General features: G+C 36.5%; 1 protein-coding gene across 1 annotated transcript in view; it reads left to right on the top strand.

The window, feature by feature from the left end:
• Window positions 1-3,460: 3,460 nt before the first annotated feature.
• Window positions 3,461-20,238, top strand: part of LOC309961122 (transmembrane protease serine 11D-like) — a gene marked incomplete at both ends in the record, with an annotated part of 47,879 nt that continues 31,101 nt past the window's right edge. Inside the window, 3 exons of the mRNA XM_082838151.1 lie at window positions 3,461-3,471; window positions 3,880-4,001; window positions 5,887-6,005. Of these exons, the coding sequence (XP_082694277.1) occupies window positions 3,461-3,471; window positions 3,880-4,001; window positions 5,887-6,005 (252 nt within the window). The remainder of the gene's footprint in view (window positions 3,472-3,879; window positions 4,002-5,886; window positions 6,006-20,238) is intronic.

The following is a 20,238-nucleotide window of genomic DNA, read 5'->3' as shown; positions in this document are numbered from 1 at the left end:
GAGTTATTTACTTTCTGAACCTCAGTTTTCCTATATTCCAAATAGGGATCATAATACCCATCTTACAAGACTAATATGAAGATAGGCAATAAGCATGTATAAAGTCTGACACTTAGGTTCTCATAATAAGAGCACAGAATAAGTTTTCTAAATTCATGTAATTTTCCAAGTCAATGAGAGAGAGAAAGAAGGAGGTGGAAGCTGGTTAAATATTTCACAACTGCATATTTGTTTTGCTGTTTAAACACAACCACTAAAAATTTTACTAATCAGGATCATGCTTTAAAAGCAAAGTATTTGCTTGAAGATTTCCACTGAATATGAGTCAAAATTCAGACAGTGTTAGCAAATATATTTTCTCTAATAGTTTGAAGAGCAAATATTGTACACAATTCAGTGTGTGTTGGCATAAGCTTTATAATCAGCCACATACAGAGGTTCAATGACAAGCTGCATTGCTAACAAGAGAGCAGATATTTCTTCAGCAGTTTCTACAAGGTGGAACAACCTATTCTTATGTAATTAATTATGGCTTGTGAGATTAAGGTAATTTGAGCTCCACACCCTTTGTTTATTGAGTCACATGTCTCATGGTGCTTTTTAGCCATTGGGTTTAATATGTTTTCCATGAACTGAAGCAAGGTTGGTTCTAAAGCCATTCCCATGGGAGGCTCATCCAAGCTAAAGCATATGCTGACTCTAGCCTATGGTTTTTGCTTTTTGGTATTTTGGCTTCCAATTTAAGCCTTGTTTTTTAGTAACTTCTCATTCTACACTGGTAAATCTTGATACTTCTATTCACCTCTGGAAATACAGTCAGTCCCTTGTTTGGGGTTTTTTTTTTAAACATCTTTATTGGAGTATAATTGCTTTAAAATGGTGTGTTAGTTTCTGCTTTATAACAAAGTGAATCAGCTATACATATACATATATCCCCATATCTCCTTCCTCTTGGGTCTCCCTCTCACCCTCCCTCTCCCATCCCTCTAGGTGGTCACAAAGCACCGAGCTGATCTCCCTGTGCTATGCAGCTGCTTGCCACTAGCTATCTATTTTACATTTGGTAGTATATATTAGTCCATGCCACTCTTTCACTTCATCCCAACCTACCCTTCCCCCCACCCCATGTCCTCAAGTCCATTCTCTACATCTGCGTCTTTATTCCTGTACTGCCCCTAGGTTCTTCAGACCACTTTATTTTTTTTTCAGATTCCATATATATGTGTTAGCATACGGTATTTGTTTTTCTCTTTCTGACTTACTTCACTCTGTCACCTTATTTTTGATAAAGGAGGCAAAAATATACAATGAAGAAAAGAAAGCCTCTTCGATAAGTGGTGCTGGGAAAACTGGACAGCTACATGTAAAAGAATGAAATTAGAACACTCCCTAACACCATACACAAAAGTAAACTCAAAATGGATTAAAGACCTAAATGTAAGACCAGACACTATAAAACTCTTAGAGGAAAACATAGATGAACACTCTATGACATAAATCACAGCAAGATCCTTTTTGAACCACCTCCTAGAGAAATGGAAATAAAAACAAAAATAAACAAATGGGACCTAATGAAACTTAAAAGCTTTTGCACAGCAAAGGAAAACATAAACAAGACGAAAAGACAACCCTCAGAATGGGAGAAAATATTTGCAAATGAAGCAACTGACAAAGGATTAATGTCCAAAATTTACAAGCAGCTCATGCAGCTCAATATCAAAAAAACAAACAACCCAATCTAGAAATGGGCAGAAAATCTAAATAGACATTTCTCCAAAGAAGATATACAGATAGTCAACAAACACATGAAAGAATGCTCAGTATGACTAATCATTAGAGAAATGAAAATCAAAACTACAATGAGGTATCACCTCACACCAGTCAGAATGGCAACAAATCTACAAACAGTAAATGCTGGAGAGAGTGTGGAGAAAAGGGAACCCTCTTGCACTGTTGGTGGGAATGTAAATTGATACAGTCCCTTGTTGTTGAGGTAGGGGGTCAATCAGTATAAAACTTATTTGGGTTGGCTTGCTTCCAGCTCTTCTTTTGACTCTCCCCTGCTGAGTACCCACTGATATTTACTGAACTTACAAATGCCAAACACTGTGCAACTGTCACATGTCATTGGCACAACAAACCCAGTAGGAAACAGAAGAGTAAACTGAGGCTCAAAAAGTCAGCAAATGTCAATGGGCCAATTTTATCCTACTAGAAAATTACTACAGTTAGTCATTCCCAACTGTTGGACTCTGGACCAGTGTCGCTGAAAGTCAGTTTTGATTAGCATAGCAAAATGAACAAATAAGAGCAATGTAGTAAAAAGACATCATTAAGCTAAAGCTAAATTATTCATCTAATTTATTATGAGATTATGTCCTTCCTACTTTTATCAATTTAAATGCCCTTTTATTAAAAAATAATATTTGAGCGTGGTCAATTTTTGTAATGTTAAATGTGTTTATTCAACAAAATTGAAAGTTGGCAAGTTTATGTCCACCTCCAATAATCTTCTGAAATGATACTGGTCCCATAGCCATAGCATACAATGTGCAGGTGGTACAATGTAAAATACCAGGAGATGCTCTTTCATCAGTATGTGAGTTGGGTAGAGCCCAAACAATATCAGGCAACCCTGCTGTGAAAACTAAAGTCTGGGAATCACTGACTCTCAGAGCATTCCATTCCCACTTATACCAGAATGTTAGCAAAACAAATAGAAAAAATGGAAATCTGACTATATTCTAGATAAATGTAAGTGCTTTTCAGTTCTGTTAAGGCTTTTAAATCTAAAACACACCCAGGAGTTAACACATACAACAAATATTTATAAATATCATAAATCTATGGACCACCTATATATGCCAGGCACCCTACAAACTATCAGAAACATATGCATGAATACCATCTTTATCCTCAAGGTTCTCACAGTCTAGTGGATAACCTACTTAATAGAAATATATACTTTATACACTTAATATAACCTCACTGATTTTCAAATTAGCCTTGCGAGGCAAGTATTATTTCCATTTTTTCAGATGAAGAAAATCTTAGATAAATGACAATATGATCTCCAAGCAAACAAGGGATAAAACAGGAATTCACATTAAGCTCTTCTGGTGACCTCCCCAGTGTGAGTGTGTGTGTGGTAGGGAGAGAGGCCATGAGGAAGTACTTGGATTATATGCGTGATATAATACCAGATACTGTTAGTACAAATCTACTGACTTACACTGCTGTTGATGATTTCATGGGTGAAAAAAATTATGCAAATCCTCTGCTGCTGGTATAGTTCTAATTAATTACAGGTGCTTATTACTCTCCTGGATCTCAGCTCTCAGCCTCTAGACATATCCCCATTTTAATAACCCGGAGAATATTACAGTGAGAAATGCTACTGTCTGACTCCCTCCACCCCTCTCCCCACCCAAAATGATCTCTCTTCAGCACATCCCTGAGGATGGTGCCCAGGTAAGGGAGCTTACTACAGTAGTGTCCAACATAGGGTCTTAGAAGGAGTTGTAGTAAAACAGAAATAGTTGTTATTCTTGAGAACCTCATCAACTGGCAGAAGAAGGAAAAGCAATTGCAAACCTGAGGTCAGATTTCCTTATTTGTCTATCAAACTATCTAAATGTCAACATTTTAGTGCTGAAAAAAAAATTGAAAGAAAAACCATTAAGGAGAGTGTTGAAGGAGAGTGTTGTTCAGTTAGATTTCATTTCCAGAACTATATTCCTATCAATAAACAATTGGTTTTCTATAATAGAGCCATGTGCAAGCTAAGAGACTTCAGAAGGCAGAAAATGATCATGAGAGCTGAAATGATTGCTTCTCTGAGTGAAATGAGTGGTCTTTGATCTTTTCTCTTGTTCTAAGGCCATCAGGGGTGCCATCGGCCTCAAGATCTGTGAATCCATCCATAGTATGTTTTGTTGTCATCGCAGTTGTGGCGATCCTGGCAGTGACCACAGGTTTACTTGTCTACTTTTTAGCTTTTGGTAAGTACCAGAAGATTGGATATACCACTCTTCAGATGAATTAACTAAATATACTTTCAGATTAAAAGTTTGGCATTCTCACTTTTATTGCCACTTCTATTTCTTAATACAACATAATTATATATTTATTCATATACCCCTGAATATATGTTCATGTCTATATTTTCTCTAATTCAGTATTTTTTCTCTTCTTTTTCTTTTGGCCTTTTTTAGTATACTAAACAACATTAAACCCAGACAAGAATTATTCTAGCCAAGGGAAAAAACTCAATATTTTTCTGATGCTAGAGTTCACTTGTTTTGTTCTTTCATTAATACCATGATTTCCTTCTTCATTTAAAATTTGCAAAGGACCTTAAGTTTCAACATCTAAAAGTTGGATGTATCTAAATATTTGTTAATTCACGACCTGTCTCCCGAAAATAATCTTAGGAGCAGAACAATTATGATAGGAGATGAATTTGAAGTTAAGAAGTAGAAAGAGGTTTAAAAACAAACTTTAAAAAGGATTCTGTTCCTTTTTTTCCTCTTAGTTTCTTTAATTTTTCATTACATCATAAAAGTAGGAAACAAAGAAATAATATAAAGAATGAATATACCCTGCTCATTCACAAACAACTTAATATCTCAGTGAATATTCTTTCAGATGTTTTAATGTAGATAAAATATGTCAAATTTCACTAGATAATATATATTATAATCTGTTTCCTTCACCTGAAAAAACACTTCGAGTTTTTTTTTTTAATTTTGCTATAATCCTGTTAAATTATTTAAATCATTGGGGCAGGGTGGGGCAGAGTGTGAAGGCATATGGGTATGTATGAGTGTGGAGACTGAGTAAGAATAAACTTATTTATTCTAGTAACTAGGAATAATCTTTTCAGTCAATCTAGTTATAAAGTTGTGGCTAAATTTTGCTTTTGACTACATTTTGCTATCAAATTACCTAGAGACAAATATGTCCAAGGTGAATTACGGAAGAGTGAAAAACAAACATCAAGTTTCAGATTAAACTAATGAATTTTCACTCTTAACAGCACTGTATTGTCATACTTAAACACAAAGGGTGAAGCCTTAAATAAGTCCTCTTCAAAGTGTATACCAGCGACCACTTATGGCCCTAGAAAGACTTGTCCTTCTGCCACAAAGGACCGCACAACCCTATCCCCATGATCTCAAATGCTTTCCCTGATTGAAGTATTTCTCTGCATAAATTATGTATGTGAATGATCAAATGGAAGCATGGAATTTTTTCCTGAGACAGGTTAGGTTATGTCCATGTTCATAATGTTTCTAAGGTAAGGACAAGTATGTTTTAAGAATTTTTATTTCCTTCACATAGCTTAATATATCCATTGGAAGACCCTTTGTGATGGAAATAGTTCACATTGAACAACCAGATTAGCTTTCTTGTCAGAAGTTATTTTCTAGCTTAATCCAGAGAACCAATAAGTCACTAATTCCTCTAAAAAGAATAGTATTTGAAATAATTTTTAAAACTATTCAGAATTACTTTATTCCTTAATTATAAATGAATAATAGTGTATTATAGACATTAATATTTCCTGAATGAATAAATCTGTAATCACAAATCTCCCTAAAATATAGTAAGAATGAAAATTATGACACTACTGAACAATTTAATTTCTCAAATAATGCTGCTCTGATTTTCATGCATTTTTAACACTTCCAGCATTGCCAATCTTTTTAAAAACTGAAAGAAAAATAATTTTATTATAGTTACATTATATTAAGTTTAGAGTTTTCTTTCAAGGGAATCAAATATTTTTTAATTGTATAACATAGCCTCCCATAATCCTGTATAAAATACAGATTAAAGTACTTAGTAATGTGAGATTGATCCTGCCTTTTCTTTGTTTTACAGGGCAAAAAGATTACTTTTACAGTAGCAGCTTACAAATACTAAATGTTCAATATACTGATGAGCTAAGTTCACCAATTACACAGAAATATAGATCTTTGAGTGAAAAAATTGAGTCTGCGGTAAGTTAATATTTGCATTTCCTCTTTATTATATCATAAAACAATTATGATAATAAACCTAATATTTTGTAATATATTTGCAACTCCTAGATGCTCTGCATATTCTCCTCCCCAAATGGTTAAAGATATGTTTCATTGTGCTTTTTCCAAGTCAATTTGTACACTTTGTACAATTTGTACACTTGTTCTTATTCATATTTTCTTACATCATGAGTGAAAAGTTTTAGGTCATGAGTAAACATTTTTTATGATTATGACTTCAAAGATTGGAAGTCTATTGTTTATGCAATTTGAGCATTTTTCCTACCCTCGAGATTGTCTTTTTAAATCCTTTTCATTTTGCCTTCTTTCCTTTTTTCTTATCCAACTAAACATATGGGTAGTAGGTGTTAAAATACATATTAACATAGTTTGGAGAATGTCATACTTTGGTTCAATGATTGACATAGAAAATATACAAAGAAAGCCTGGGCTCTCACTTGAAAAGACCCCCAGGCTGCTTACCAGGAAACCTCACAAGCAGACCCTTAGCACTGGTTTATCATCACAGACCAGGGTTTGGCCTTCAGCCCTGCAGAGTCAGAGCTGAACAATCTCAGGGTTGCTCACTTACCCTTAACGTTTTCTAAGATTCCTAAGGTTATAAATTAATCCAATGGTTCTAAAACTTTAGCAAAATCACCTGGAAGGCTTATTAAAAATAGAGTTCTAGGCCCCAGTGTCAGAGTTTCTGATTCAGTAGTTAGAATTTGCATTTCTAACAAGTTCCCAGGTGATGCTGATGCTATGGTCCAGGGACCACACTTTGGGAACCACTGAGTTAATCTATAATGAGAATTATCATGGCTGGGGGACTGAATCATCTACTTGTCTAACACCCTTTTCCCCTAGGGGCAAACTACACTGGGAGCCAAGTACTGAGAAAAGTGCTTGGTGAGCATTAAATTAGAGCAAGGGAAGTTAGTATACAATTTAAATGTTTAATCAGAATAAGCAGCTGAGTCAGAATAATCTGGGAACAGAATCTAGGCCAGGAGGCAGTGGTAGGGTTAATATTGGGGAACATCAGTTTATTATGCCAGAAGTGGGAGCCTCCTGTTCCTTCAATAAACTTTTTTGAAACATCAATCCTGTCTAATGCTGTGGACATACAAAAAGTGGAGTAGATATTGGATCTGTCCTCATGGAGGTTAGTCTAACATGGGAGATTAAACAAGCTTACAAATATTTATAATATAAGGTATGCAGTGAGTATGTGACATGAGAGCAACGCAGATGTAAGTTTGTGGTAAGAGGATAAATGATATCCAATTATGGAGATCAGAGACAGCGTCTTATAAAAGATGACTCTTTTCAGGTTAGCTTTAGAATGAGTAGGGCACACCACAGCTAAAATATGAGCCAAGGCATAGAGAGGAGAATGTGCTTAGCTAAAATGTTTGGGTTTTATCTTGTAGAGAGAAAGTCTTGAGCTAGAGGCAGAATGATGCAAACAGGATCTGACAGATTCATGTTCCGAATATAAAAATTATACTATAAAGAGAAGAGCCTGCACACAGTAACGCTAGTTAGAAGCTCATTACCGTGGTCCAGAAGAAAGCCAAGGGGTTAAAACTTTAATTAGGGCATATTCCAGAAAATGTGGAAATGCACATAAAACTTCCATTTTAGGCTTACCAAAGCAATCCACCTCCCCAACTTCCTACTTTCTCTTCCTAACCTCCTCTTAAAAAATCAATAGGAATATTTAGTTATATCATTTGCATCATGAGAGCCCATTGTTTAGACTTCAAACCAAGAGATATTCTTTTTTTTTTTAGTATTTAAAGAATATCCTTAAATTTATTCACATTTATTTAAAAATGCCAGTTTTTAAAAACTTTGGTACTTTGTCATTAGTAATGAATTACTTCACGACTGACTGCCCACACAGTTTAGACGTTGAAAGGTGCTGATTTATGCAATAATCGGTGCTTGGGTTAGTAATACTACTCTGAGGCTGGACCCCACAAAATACACACACAAATACAAACTACACAGACAAATACAAAGAGCCTGTGAGTACCTCTGTCTCAGGCAGAGGGCAACATGCAAATCTGAACAGATTTTCTTGTGATTAACACTGCAAGAGACATTCTTAAATTTCTTGACGAAGACACTAGAGACAAACATCTCAGGAGGTCAGTCTGAGGACAGTTATTCATAATGAAGTCCTCACATCCACACAAAGACATCATGTAATGTTTCAGCTATTTACCCAGTCTAATAAAAGGGAGCAAACTGTAAGTATGTATATTGAGAATCCCAGCTTCATTATAGGGAATTAGAACCCAACTATTTGTCATTAAAGCAAGATGCCAGAGACATCCTCAGCCCTAAAGAGGTCACTCAGTTCCTGCCAGACAGATCAGATATGTCAGGTCAGCGCATCCTTCATAGAGCATATGTAAAATTGCAAAAGACTGATATGGAGAGAAACAGCATAAGGCATAAAGCACAACGTACATATTCAGCAATGTGAAAAACATAAACTAAGTTTCTTTTCAAAAGTACTACCAGCACATTTGGAAGATATTCAGTAAGTCTTTAAAATCCAATCCCAATGACAAAAAAATTATACAATCTAATTTGTTATTCTTGAATTACTCTCAAAAGTGGTCTATAAAGTAAATTGTAATGTATAAAGTGTTATCAAAATGAAAATAATTTTAGTATTGTCTTTTGTTGTAAAGATAATAAAAAAGTAGAAAAGTCAAGGCATTCAAGAAATATAAAGAGAAAGAAATATGCACAAAATCTCAATACTAATATATCCATTTTTAATATTTTGATGTTCCAAGTACTTTTCATGAAAACTGCATAATCATCCATGCACAAACACATATAATTTTCTGTCAGTGGAATAAGACTATACATGCTTGTTTACTACCACTTTTTTCTCAAAAAATATGTCATAGAGGTATTTAAATATCAATGAAGAAATATGCCATTTTAAATAAATAAATAGTATTATAGTGCGTAAAGGTACAATATTTTATTTAACCAGTCCTCTGTTGACAGATGTTCAAATTGTTTCCAGTTTTTCACTATTATATCCAATATTCTGATGACCAGTCTTGTTGATACATCCTTGCACACCTGAGTGATTATATTCTTGGGACATATTCCCAGAAGTAGAATTATCAGAATATAGGGTTTATGCTTTTATTTCTCTCTAGAGATTTTTAAATTTCTTCTTCAATTTTAATAAAGATTTTATTTTAGAAGCATTTTAGATTTATAGAAAAGTTGCAAAGATAATATAGAGTTCTCATATACATCACGCCCAGTTTCCTCTATGATTAACGTTTTATATTACAATAGTATATTTATTGCAATTAATCATCCAATATTAATACATTGTTATTAACCAAATTCTGTATTTTATTCAGATTTCCTTTGTTTTTACTTAATGTTCTTTTCCATTTCCTGATCCCATCCAGGATAGCAAATTACAGAGTTGTCATGTCTCCTTAGGCTCTTGTAGACTATGACAGTTCCCCAGATTTTCCTTGTTTTCGATAACCTTGACAGTTTTGAGGAATACTAGTCAGGTATTTTGTAGAAATGTCCCACAATTGGAGGCCTTCTGATGTTTTTTCTTATGGTTAGACTGGGGTTTGGGGTTTTAAGGAGGAAGACTATAGAGGAAAAGGGTCATTTTCATTACATCATATGAAGTGGGGTACATAATATCAACATGACTTACCACTGTTGACCTTGATCACCTGGCTGAAGTAGTGTTGGCCAGATTTCTACACTGTAAAGTTACTCCCTCCGTTTTCCATATTATACTCTTTGGAAGAAAGACACTATGTACAGGCCACACATAAGAAGTGGAGGAGTAACGAGTTATGCTTTGAATATTTAAAGAATATTTGAAATTCTTCTGTTTGTCTAGTTTCTCCATGTACTAATTCAACCATTTGTTTATATCAATATAGTGATCTATGCATTTTTAACATTTATTTTAATTTCTAGATTGCACTCCAGAAGTGCCCAAGTTTACATTCTTACCACCAGTATATAAGTATGCATAGGTATGCTTATTTCCCCTACAGCATTAACACTATGCATTGTAAACCTTATTAATTGTTGCTAATTCAATAGGTAAGAAGTGATATCTCACTATTATTTTGGTTTGCATTTCTTTGATTACTAGTAAGATTTAATCTGTCTCCCTATAGTAATAGGTCATTTTTATAATTTCATTTGTGAATTGCCTGGTCATGACCTTGCCCATTTTCTTACTGGAGACTTTGTGTTTTTATATAAATCTAGGGAAAAAAATTCTTCCTTGTTAAAATATTAAAATTTGCCTGTTATTCATTTGCATATATTTCTCTAACGAGATTTGACTTTCAACCTTGTTTATAATCTAGGGTTTTTTTTTACTGCCATATAGATTTAATTTTTTAGGTAGCCAAAATTATCAATTTTATCTTTGATTCACCTGTAATTTATTTTGTAATAAGATAGAGATCCAGCTTTTTCCCCTAAAAGAGCTAGGTGGTGGTACCAAAACAGTATATTAAATAGTGCAATGGATTTATTTGTTGTGCCATCTTTATCATACACTAAATTCCTCCTTTTCTTTTTTCTGTACTCCTCTCTCTTTCACTGACTAGTCTTTGTCTGTACCAGTACCCAGCTATTTACTGTGGCTTTATAATTAAACATCTGGCAGAGAAAGATTCCCCTTGAAATTCGTCTGATGTATGATTTCTACAGTTAATCTCATTTATTCATACTTCTGTAGAAACACTTTGGATAATACTCTAATGTAGTATTTTATAGTTCATAAAGCACTTTTACATATATCATCTAACCTTCAACTCACAATGGGCATGTAATTTTTATAGATGGGTAAGTGAATACTGTGAGAGATTAAGAAACGTGACAAAGGCCATTCAACTGGAAAGTGACAGAACAAAAATTCAAACCAAGGTCTCCTGATTTCAAGTTCAAGAATCATACCACTTACCAGTGGTAACATGAGTACCATCATTATCCTTGTTCCATAGTCAGCAGTGTTAATTAATACTTAATGAGCTGTGGAATAATCCCAGAATTTCTATTATATTAAGCAATTCACTTTTCTGGTTCACAGTTTATTCATTAGTAAAATAAAATCATTGAACTAGATGATTTTTATAGTACATTCTACCTCAAAAAGTCTATGATTATGTGGTTTTCACACAAGATATCCATGCCACCGAATCACCTGTTTTTCTCATCGTGCCTCTCTGGCCACTCCTTCTCCTCTGTATCTTTTATAGATTCACCCTCCTCTACACTAACATTAAATGTTGAAATTCCCCAACTCTTTGACCTATGCGCTCCTCTCCTCTCACATTATTTTCTATCTCTAGATGATCTCACCCATGACCATTACTTCTACCAACACTTATATACTAATGACTCATGCTGTCGTCAGCCCAGACTTTTCTTCTGTACTTCAGACCTTTTCCCCCAACTGCCAGCTTAATATCTCTACTTGGCTGTTGTAAAAACATCTCAAATATATTATGTCCCTAAATCAAACTCATGATCCCTCCACGCCATACTAGTCTTCTTCCCATAATCCTAACCCCATTGATGATAATACCATTTATTCAGTTTTCCAAACCAGAAACCTAGAATTCATCCTTGACATACTGCTCTATGTCATTCCAAATATCCAATCTATTACCAACCCCTGTAGGTTTTATCCCCTGTATTTCCCTCAGATCCATTCATTTCTCTCCATATCTGCTACCACCATAACCATCCAAGCCATGACCTCTACACCGAAGTGCCAAAATAGCACCATAACTAATTTACGTTATTTTGTACCTAAAATTGTTTATCCACATGCAACCAGAGAGATTGTTCTCAAATTGCAAATCTGATTTTATTATCCTCTCATTTAAAACACTTCAGTGACTTCCCATTATGATGATAAAGACCAAATTCTTCACACACTAACAAGACTTTCATGGTCTGGCCTTTCTATATAACTCTAGCCTCCTTGCTTTCTAGGCTACAACTGTCCTGGCCTTTGATTCCTTAAACACAATCTGTTTGTTCCTACCTCAGGACTTTGTATGTGCCATTCACTCCACCTGTGAGGCTTTTCCTTTCTCTTCAACCAGCTAACTCTGATTCTTCCTGAAGATCTCAGTTTCATAAACATTCCTCTGAGAAGCCTCCCTAATCTCACTGACTGGATCAAATCCCTCTACTATATTGCTGCACTTATCACAGTTATAATTCTGCTTAAATGTGGATGATAATATGATTAGTGCGTATCTCCCCCATTAGATGTAAGCTCCATGATGGCAAGGACTGTCTATTTTCTCCACCAGTGTAACCCAGTGCTTGAAAGAGGGAGCGTGAAGCATAAGAGGTGCTCAAAAACTGTTGAATGAATGAAAAAATGAATAAGGTGATTTCGAAATAATGAGAGCATCTGTTTGCAAAATATGTGTATCAAAACTATGAGTGCATTCTGATTGAATGGGCCTCTCCAAATAAAACAAGGGACTTCAATCAGGATTCATACCTGGGATCAACTGAACCATTGAAACTCCCCTTTGGCATCAGGGGTGGTATTGCAACAGATTCTGCAAACAACAATTGCCATTTTTTCCAAAATATACCTAATGACTGTACCATGAAAAAAAACTAGGGCACAGGAAGAGAAAGACAGCAGTATCAATTTACAATTAATCTTATCACATCCCTTATACCATCAGGGCTTTTAGTACAGCCATTTAATAAGCACTGGTTGCTGCCTAATGCCTAAAAGAGAATTTGGTACATAGCTAGCATTCAAATATTTGTTGAATGAATGAATAAATGATACATTCTATCTGTTGGTTCCTGTGCTAAGTGCTAGGGACACAAAATAAAGATGTCATTGCAGTCAGGATGAAGCCCACAATGGTCTCCAAGATGGAGTTGTCATACCAGAGAGGGTATGAAGCCCACAATGGTCTCCAAGATGGAGTTGTCATACCAGAGAGGGATTCACAATAATTTTATTGGAGTCATGGAAGAAAATACTCAAATGTCACTCTACATGTGTTTTTCTCTTTTACGAAAGAATTTTTAAACAAGAAGAAAAAGAAAATAGGGAGAGAAGGAGTGAAGGAACAAATAAACAAACTTAGCTTTGTTACTATTTAACAAATGGATTGACACTGGCACCTTTGTTTGGTTTTATGTCAAGTAGTTCCACACAATGTGTGTGAAAATATCTTGAGGGATGGGGTGGGCAGTAACACAACAGAACTGACTGGGCATCAGCACACTTTTACAGGCTCTCAGTAGATTTAAATGATACACAGTTTCCACTAGATTTTAAAATTATATTATCTAGCTCTAAAAGTAAACTAAACCTCCCCAAAAATTAATATGAGGACTGAGAAGAATCCTGCAAAACATAAATAAATTTAAAAACCTGCAATTTGAAGACAACCCTCATATGAAGTAATGAATATGCAATATACAATAATGAATAAGTAAATGAACAGTTAGGTAACATAAGAACTGGCTACAGCCATACTGCCAGGTTAAGCAATGTTTTTTAGAAGATGTTTAAACACACACACGCACACCCTGTCCCTTCAAGGTATAAGTGTGAGAAATTAACTGCTTTTTATTTATTTTTTTATTTTATTTTATTTTTTTTGCGGTACGTGGGCCTCTCACTGTTGTGGCCTCTCCCGTTGCGGAGCGCAGGCTCCAGACACGCAGGCTCAGCAGCCATGGCTCACGGGCCCAGCCACTCCACGGCATGTGGGATCTTCCCAGACCGGGGCACGAACCCATATCCCCTGCATTGGCAGGCAGACTCTCAACCACTGCACCACCAGGGAAGCCCTTAACTACTTTTTAAATAAATAAGAGAAAACTTGGGAAATACATGTTTAACAATGTGTCCAGCATTACGTGATTGAGTTCAGTTGTTTTGTTTTACTGAAAATTAAGGGCTTAGACATGCACACATAAAAATTTGGGAGACAAAAATTACCTACCATGTTTGTTGATTTTGAACACATTTCTTAAAATTTGTATATAAATATAATTAAACTCCTTTGATTTGATTTGAAAGGGTAGCCAGTTGAAATCAGGAAAGATGGAAAGTCACTTGCTGAACTTCAACAAAACCCTTGCATGATTGGTGGGAATGACAACTTAGTGTCATGATTTGTTAAGTTCTGCCAATGAACTTCATGCATCTGGAGCCACATAATTGTGTGGAAACTTCTTCAGTGCTTCAGACCAAGTATTTAGATTAAACTTAGAATCATACCTTTGGGTCATTTTATCACAGTGTTTCAAAAATTATAAATTCTGGGCTTCCCTGGTGGCGCAGTGGTTGAGAGTCCGCCTGCCGATGCAGGGGACATGGGTTCGTGCCCAGTCCGGGAGGATCCCACATGCTGCGCAGCGGCTGGGCCCGTGAGCTATGGCCACTGAGCCTGCGTGTCCGGAGCCTGTGCTCCACAACGGGAGAGGCCACAACAGTGAGAGGCCCACATACCGCAAAAAATATATATATACATATTTGAAGAGTACTGTAGTAATAGATAGATTATATTGTCATGTATTTTACTTTATTCCTGAAAACTGAGTTTCCAGATCTTCTGATTAAACAGAAAAGAAAGTTTGTAACTGAAGGGTGACTGAAATCACAAAAACAACATTATTACTATTACTCAGCTCATGAATATTATGCACAAAACTGTACCTATTGAGAAACGTTATGAGGTAGGTATGTGAGAGATGCTTCCACCTCATCAGTTGTTCATGTAATTTCAACATTAAATACTAAAATACAAGACAAAACAAAAAATATACCTACCAAGTAAGAAGGTACTGAAAATAAGAAGATGATTTACCTTCATGGGGTAGCTAATAAGATCTCTTCTCCCTCAAGATGAAAAATATGTGACAATTATAGACATTCTATGTGTAATGTCTTACCCTTCGTATGACCTCACCTATTAACCGGTTTAATGATGGTTACTTTGTTAGAATTTACCTAAATAATCTATATCTCACTTCAATTCTTATCGATTATGAATATTATTGAGGTTTGAGGATTCTAGGCTATTCTAGAATTCAAAGATAGTGTTGTCAAGAGACCTTCAAGATGGCAGAGGAGTAAGACATGGAGATCACCTTCCTCCTCACAAATACATCAAAAATACGTGTTCATGTGGAACAACTCCTACAGCACACCTACTGAACGCTGGCAGAAGACCTCAGACCTCCCAAAATGCAAGAAACTCCCCATGTACCTGGGTAGGGCAAAAGGAGAAAGAAAAAACAGAGAGAAAAGAATAGGGATGGAACCTGCACCTCTGGTAGGGAACTGTGAAGGAGGAAATGTTTCCACACACTAGGAAGCCCCTTCACTGGTGGAAAAGGGGGGAAGCTTCGGAGCTACAGAGAAGAGTGCAGCAACAGGGATGCAGAGGGCAAAGCGGACAGATTCCCGCACAGAGGATTGGTGTCAACCAGCACTCACCAGTCTGAGAGGCTTGTCTGCTCACCCACCGGGGTGGGTGAGAGCTGAGAGCTGAGGCTCAAGCTTCGGAGTTCAGATCCCAGGGAGAGGAGAGGAGTTGGATGCGTGAACATAGCCTGAAGGGGGCAAGTGTGACACAACTAACTGGGAGGGAGTCCAGGAAAAAGTCTGGAACTGCCTAAGACTCAACAGACCATTGCTTTGGGGCGCACGAGGAGAGGAGATTCACAACACTGCCTAAACGATCTTCAGAGACAGGCACGAGCTGCGGCTATCAGCGCGGACCCCAGAGACGGGCATGAGATGCTCAGGCTGCTGCTGCAGCTACCAAGAAGCCTGTGTGCAAGCCACTATCCACACCCCCCTTCTGGGGAGCCTGTGCAGCCAGCCACTGCCAGGGTCCCGTAATCCAGGGACAACTTCCCTGGGAGAACACACAGCGGGCCTCAGGCTGTTACAACACCATGTGGGCCCCTGCAGCCACAGGCCCGCCCTGCATTCCATACCCCTCCCTCCCCCCAGCCTGAGTGAGGCAGAGCCCTCTAATCAGCCGCTCTTTAACCCACTCCTATCTGGGTGAAGAAGAGATGCCAGAGGGTAACCTACATGCAGAGGCAGGGCCAAATCCAAACCTGAACCCCAGAAGCTGTGTGAACAAAGAGGAAGGGAAATTTCTCTGTGCAGCCTCAGAAGCAGTGGATTAAACCTCCAAAATCAACTCAATGTACCCTGCATCTGTGGAACACTGGAATAGAAAACAAATCATCCCAAAATTGAGGCGGTGGATTTTGGGAGCACCTGTGGACTTGGAGTTTGCTGCGTGAGACTGACTACTTTGATTTTTATCTTTATCTTAGTATAGTTTCTAGCACTTGTTATCATTGGTGGATTTGTTTATTGGTTTGGTTGCTCTCTTCTTTATTTTTAAATTACTTTAATAATTTTTTTATTTTAATAACTTTATTATTTTATTTTATTTATTTTTTCTTTCTTTCTTTTTTTTCTCCCTTATCTTCTGAGCCCCATGGCTGACACAGTCTTGGTGCTTCAGCTGGGTGTCAGGCATGAGCCTCTGAGGTGGGAGAGCCAAGCTCAGTACACTGAACCACCAGAGATCTCCCAGCCCCATATAATATCAACCGGTGAGAGTTCTCCCAGATATCTCTGCCTCAAAGCTAAGACCCAGCTTCACTCAACGACCACCAAGCTCCAGTGCTGGACACCCCATGCCAAACAACTAGCAAGACAGGAACACAACTCCACCCATTAGGAGACAGGCTGCCTAAAATCATAATAAGTTCACAGATAACCAAAAACACACCACCGGACGAGGTCCTGACCACCAGAAAACAAGATCCAGCCTCATCCACCAGAACACAGGCACCAGTCCCCTCCACCAGGAAGCCAACAAAACCAACTAAACCAACATTACCCACTGGGGGCAGACACCAAAAACAACAGGGACTACGAACATGCAGGGTGCGAAAAGGAGACCACAAACACAGTAAGTTAAGTAAGATGGGAAGACAGAGAAATATGCAGCAGATGAAGGAGCAAAGTAAAAACCAACCTAAACAAATGAATGAAGAGGAAATGAAAAAGAATTCAGAATAATGATAGTAAAGATGATCCAAAATCTTGGAAATAGAATGGAGAAAATAAAAGAAATGTTTAACAAGGACCTAGAAGAACTAAAGAGCAAACAAACAATGATGAACAACACAAAAAATGAAATTAAAAATTCTCTGGAAGGAATCAATAGTAGAATAACTGAGGCAGAATAATGGATAAGTGACCCAGAAGATAAAATAGTGGAAATAATTACGGCAGAGAAGAATAAAGTAAAAAGAGTGAAAAGAATCGAGGATAGACTCAGAGACCTCTGGGACAACATCAAATGCACCAACATTCAAATTATAAGGGTCCCAAAAAGAAGAAGAGAAAAAGAAAGGGACTGAGAAAATATCTTAAGAAATTAGAGTTGAAAACTTCTCTAATACAGGAAAGGAAATAGTCAAGTCCAAGAAGTGCAGAGAGTCCCATACAGGCTAAATCCAAGGAGAAACACACCGAGACACATATTAATCAACCTTTCAAACATTAAATACAAAGACAAAATATTAAAAGCAGCAAGGGAAAAGCAACAAATACCATACAAGGGAATCCCCAAAGGTTAACAGCTGATCTTTCAGCAGAAACTCTGCAAGACAGAAAGGAGTGGCAGGACATATTTAAAGCGATGAAAGGGAAGAACTTACAACCAAGATTACTCTCCCCAGCAAGGATCTCATTCAGTTTTGACGGACAAATTAAAACATTTACAGACAAGCAAAAGGTAAGAGAATTCAGCACAACCAAACCAGCTTTACAACAAATGTTGAAGGAACTTCTCTGGGCAGGAAACACAAGAGAAGGAAAAGACCTACAATAACAAACCCAAAACAATTAAGAAAATGGTAATAGGAACATACATATCGATGATTACCTTAAATGTAAATGGATTAAATGTTCCAACCAAAAGACACAGACTGGCTGAATGGATACAAAAATAAGACCCATATATATGCTGTCTACAAGACACGCACTTCAGACCTAGGGATACATACAAACTGAAAGTGAGGGGATGGAAAAAGATATTCCATGCAAATGGAAATCAAAAAAAAGCTGGAGCAGCAATTCTCACATTAGACAAAATAGACTTTAAAATAAAGACTATTACAAGAGACAAAGAAGGACACTACATAATGATCAAGGGATCGATCCAAGAAGAAGATATAACAATTGTAAATATTTATGCACCCAACATAGAAGCACCTAAATACATAAGGCAAATGCTAACAGTCATAAAAGGGGAAAATGACAGTAACACAATCATAGTAGGGGACTTTAACACCCCACATTCACCAATAGACATATCATCCAAAATGAAAATAAATAAGGAAACACAAGCTTTAAATGATACATTAAACAAGATGGACTTAATTGACATTTAGAGGACATTCCATCCAAAAGCAACAGAATACACTTTTTCTCAAGTGCTCATGGAACATTCTCCAGGATAGATCATATCTTGGGTCACAAACCAAGCCTTGGTAAATTTAAGAAAATTGAAATCGTATCAAGTATCTTTTCCGACCACAACGCTATGAGACTAGATATCAATTACAGGAAAAAAACTGTAAAATATACAAACACATGGAGGCTAAACAATACACTACTAAATAACCAAGAGATCACTAAAGAAATCAAACAGGAAATCAAAAAATACCTAGAAACAAATGACAATGAAAACACAATGGCCCAAAACCTATGGGATGCAGCAAAAGCAGTTCTAAGAGGGAAGTTTATAGCAATACAATCCTACCTCGAGAAACAAGAAAAATCTCAAAAAAAACAACCTAAACTTACACATAAAGCAAGTAGAGAAAGAAGAACAAAATAACCCCAAAGTTAGCAGAAGGGAAGAAATCATAAACATCAGATCAGAAATAAATGAAAAAGAAATGAAAACAATAGCAAAGATCAATAAAACAAAAAGCTGGTTCTTTGAGAAGATAAACCAAATTGGTAAACCATTAGCCAGACTCATCAAGAAAAAAAGAGAGAAGACTCAAATCAACAGAATTAGAAATGAAAAAGGAGAAGTAACAACTGACACTGCAGAAATACAAAGGATCATGAGAGATTAATACAAGCAACTATATGTCAATAAAATGGACAACCTGGAAGAAATCGACAAATTCTTAGAAAAGCACAACCATCCAAGACTGAACTAGGAAGAAATAGAAAATATAAACAAATCACAAGCACTGAATTTGAAACTGTATTAAAAATCTTCCAGCAAACAAAAGCCCAGGAATGGATGGCTTCACAGGTGAATTCTATCAAACATTTAAAGAAGAGCTAACACCTAACCTTCTCAAACTCTTCCAAAATATAGCAGAAGGAGGAACACTACCAAACTCATTCTACGAGGCCACCATCACCCAGATACCAAAACCAGACAAGGATTTCACAGAAAAATAAAACTCCAGGCTAATATCTCTGATGAACATAGATGCAAAAATCCTCTACAAAATACTAGCATACAGAATCCAACAGCACATTAAAAGAGTCATACAACATGATCAAGTGGGGTGTATCCCAGGAATGCAAGGATTCTTCAATATACACAAATCAATCAATGTGATATGCCACATGAACAAATTAAAGGATATAAACCATATAATCTCAATGGATACAGAAAAATCTTTTGACAAAATTCAACACCTATTTATGATAAAAGCTCCCCAGAATGTAGGCATAGAGGGAACCTCTATGCACATGCACATATGGTCACCTTATCTTTAAGAAAAGAGGCAAGAATATATAATGGAGAAAAGACAGTCTCTTCAATGAGTGGTGCTTGGAAAACTGGACAGCTACATGTAAAATAATAAAATTAGAACACTTCCTAACAGCATACCCAAAAATAAACTCAAAACGGATTAAAGACCTAAATGTAAGGCCAGACTCTACTAAACTCTTTGAGGAAAACATAGGCAGAACACTCTTTGACATAAATCACAGCAAGGTCCTTTTTGACCCACCTCTTAGAGAAATGGAAATAAAAACAAAAATAAACAAATAAGACCTAGTGAAACTTAAAAGCTTTTGCACAGCAAAGGAACCCAT

This window comes from Leucopleurus acutus, assembly GCF_964270905.1.
Source record: "Leucopleurus acutus genome assembly, chromosome: 4".
NCBI lineage: Eukaryota > Metazoa > Chordata > Mammalia > Artiodactyla > Delphinidae > Leucopleurus > Leucopleurus acutus.
The sequence above is the reverse complement of the archived record's forward strand: the minus strand, read 5'-3'. Positions and strand labels throughout refer to the sequence as shown.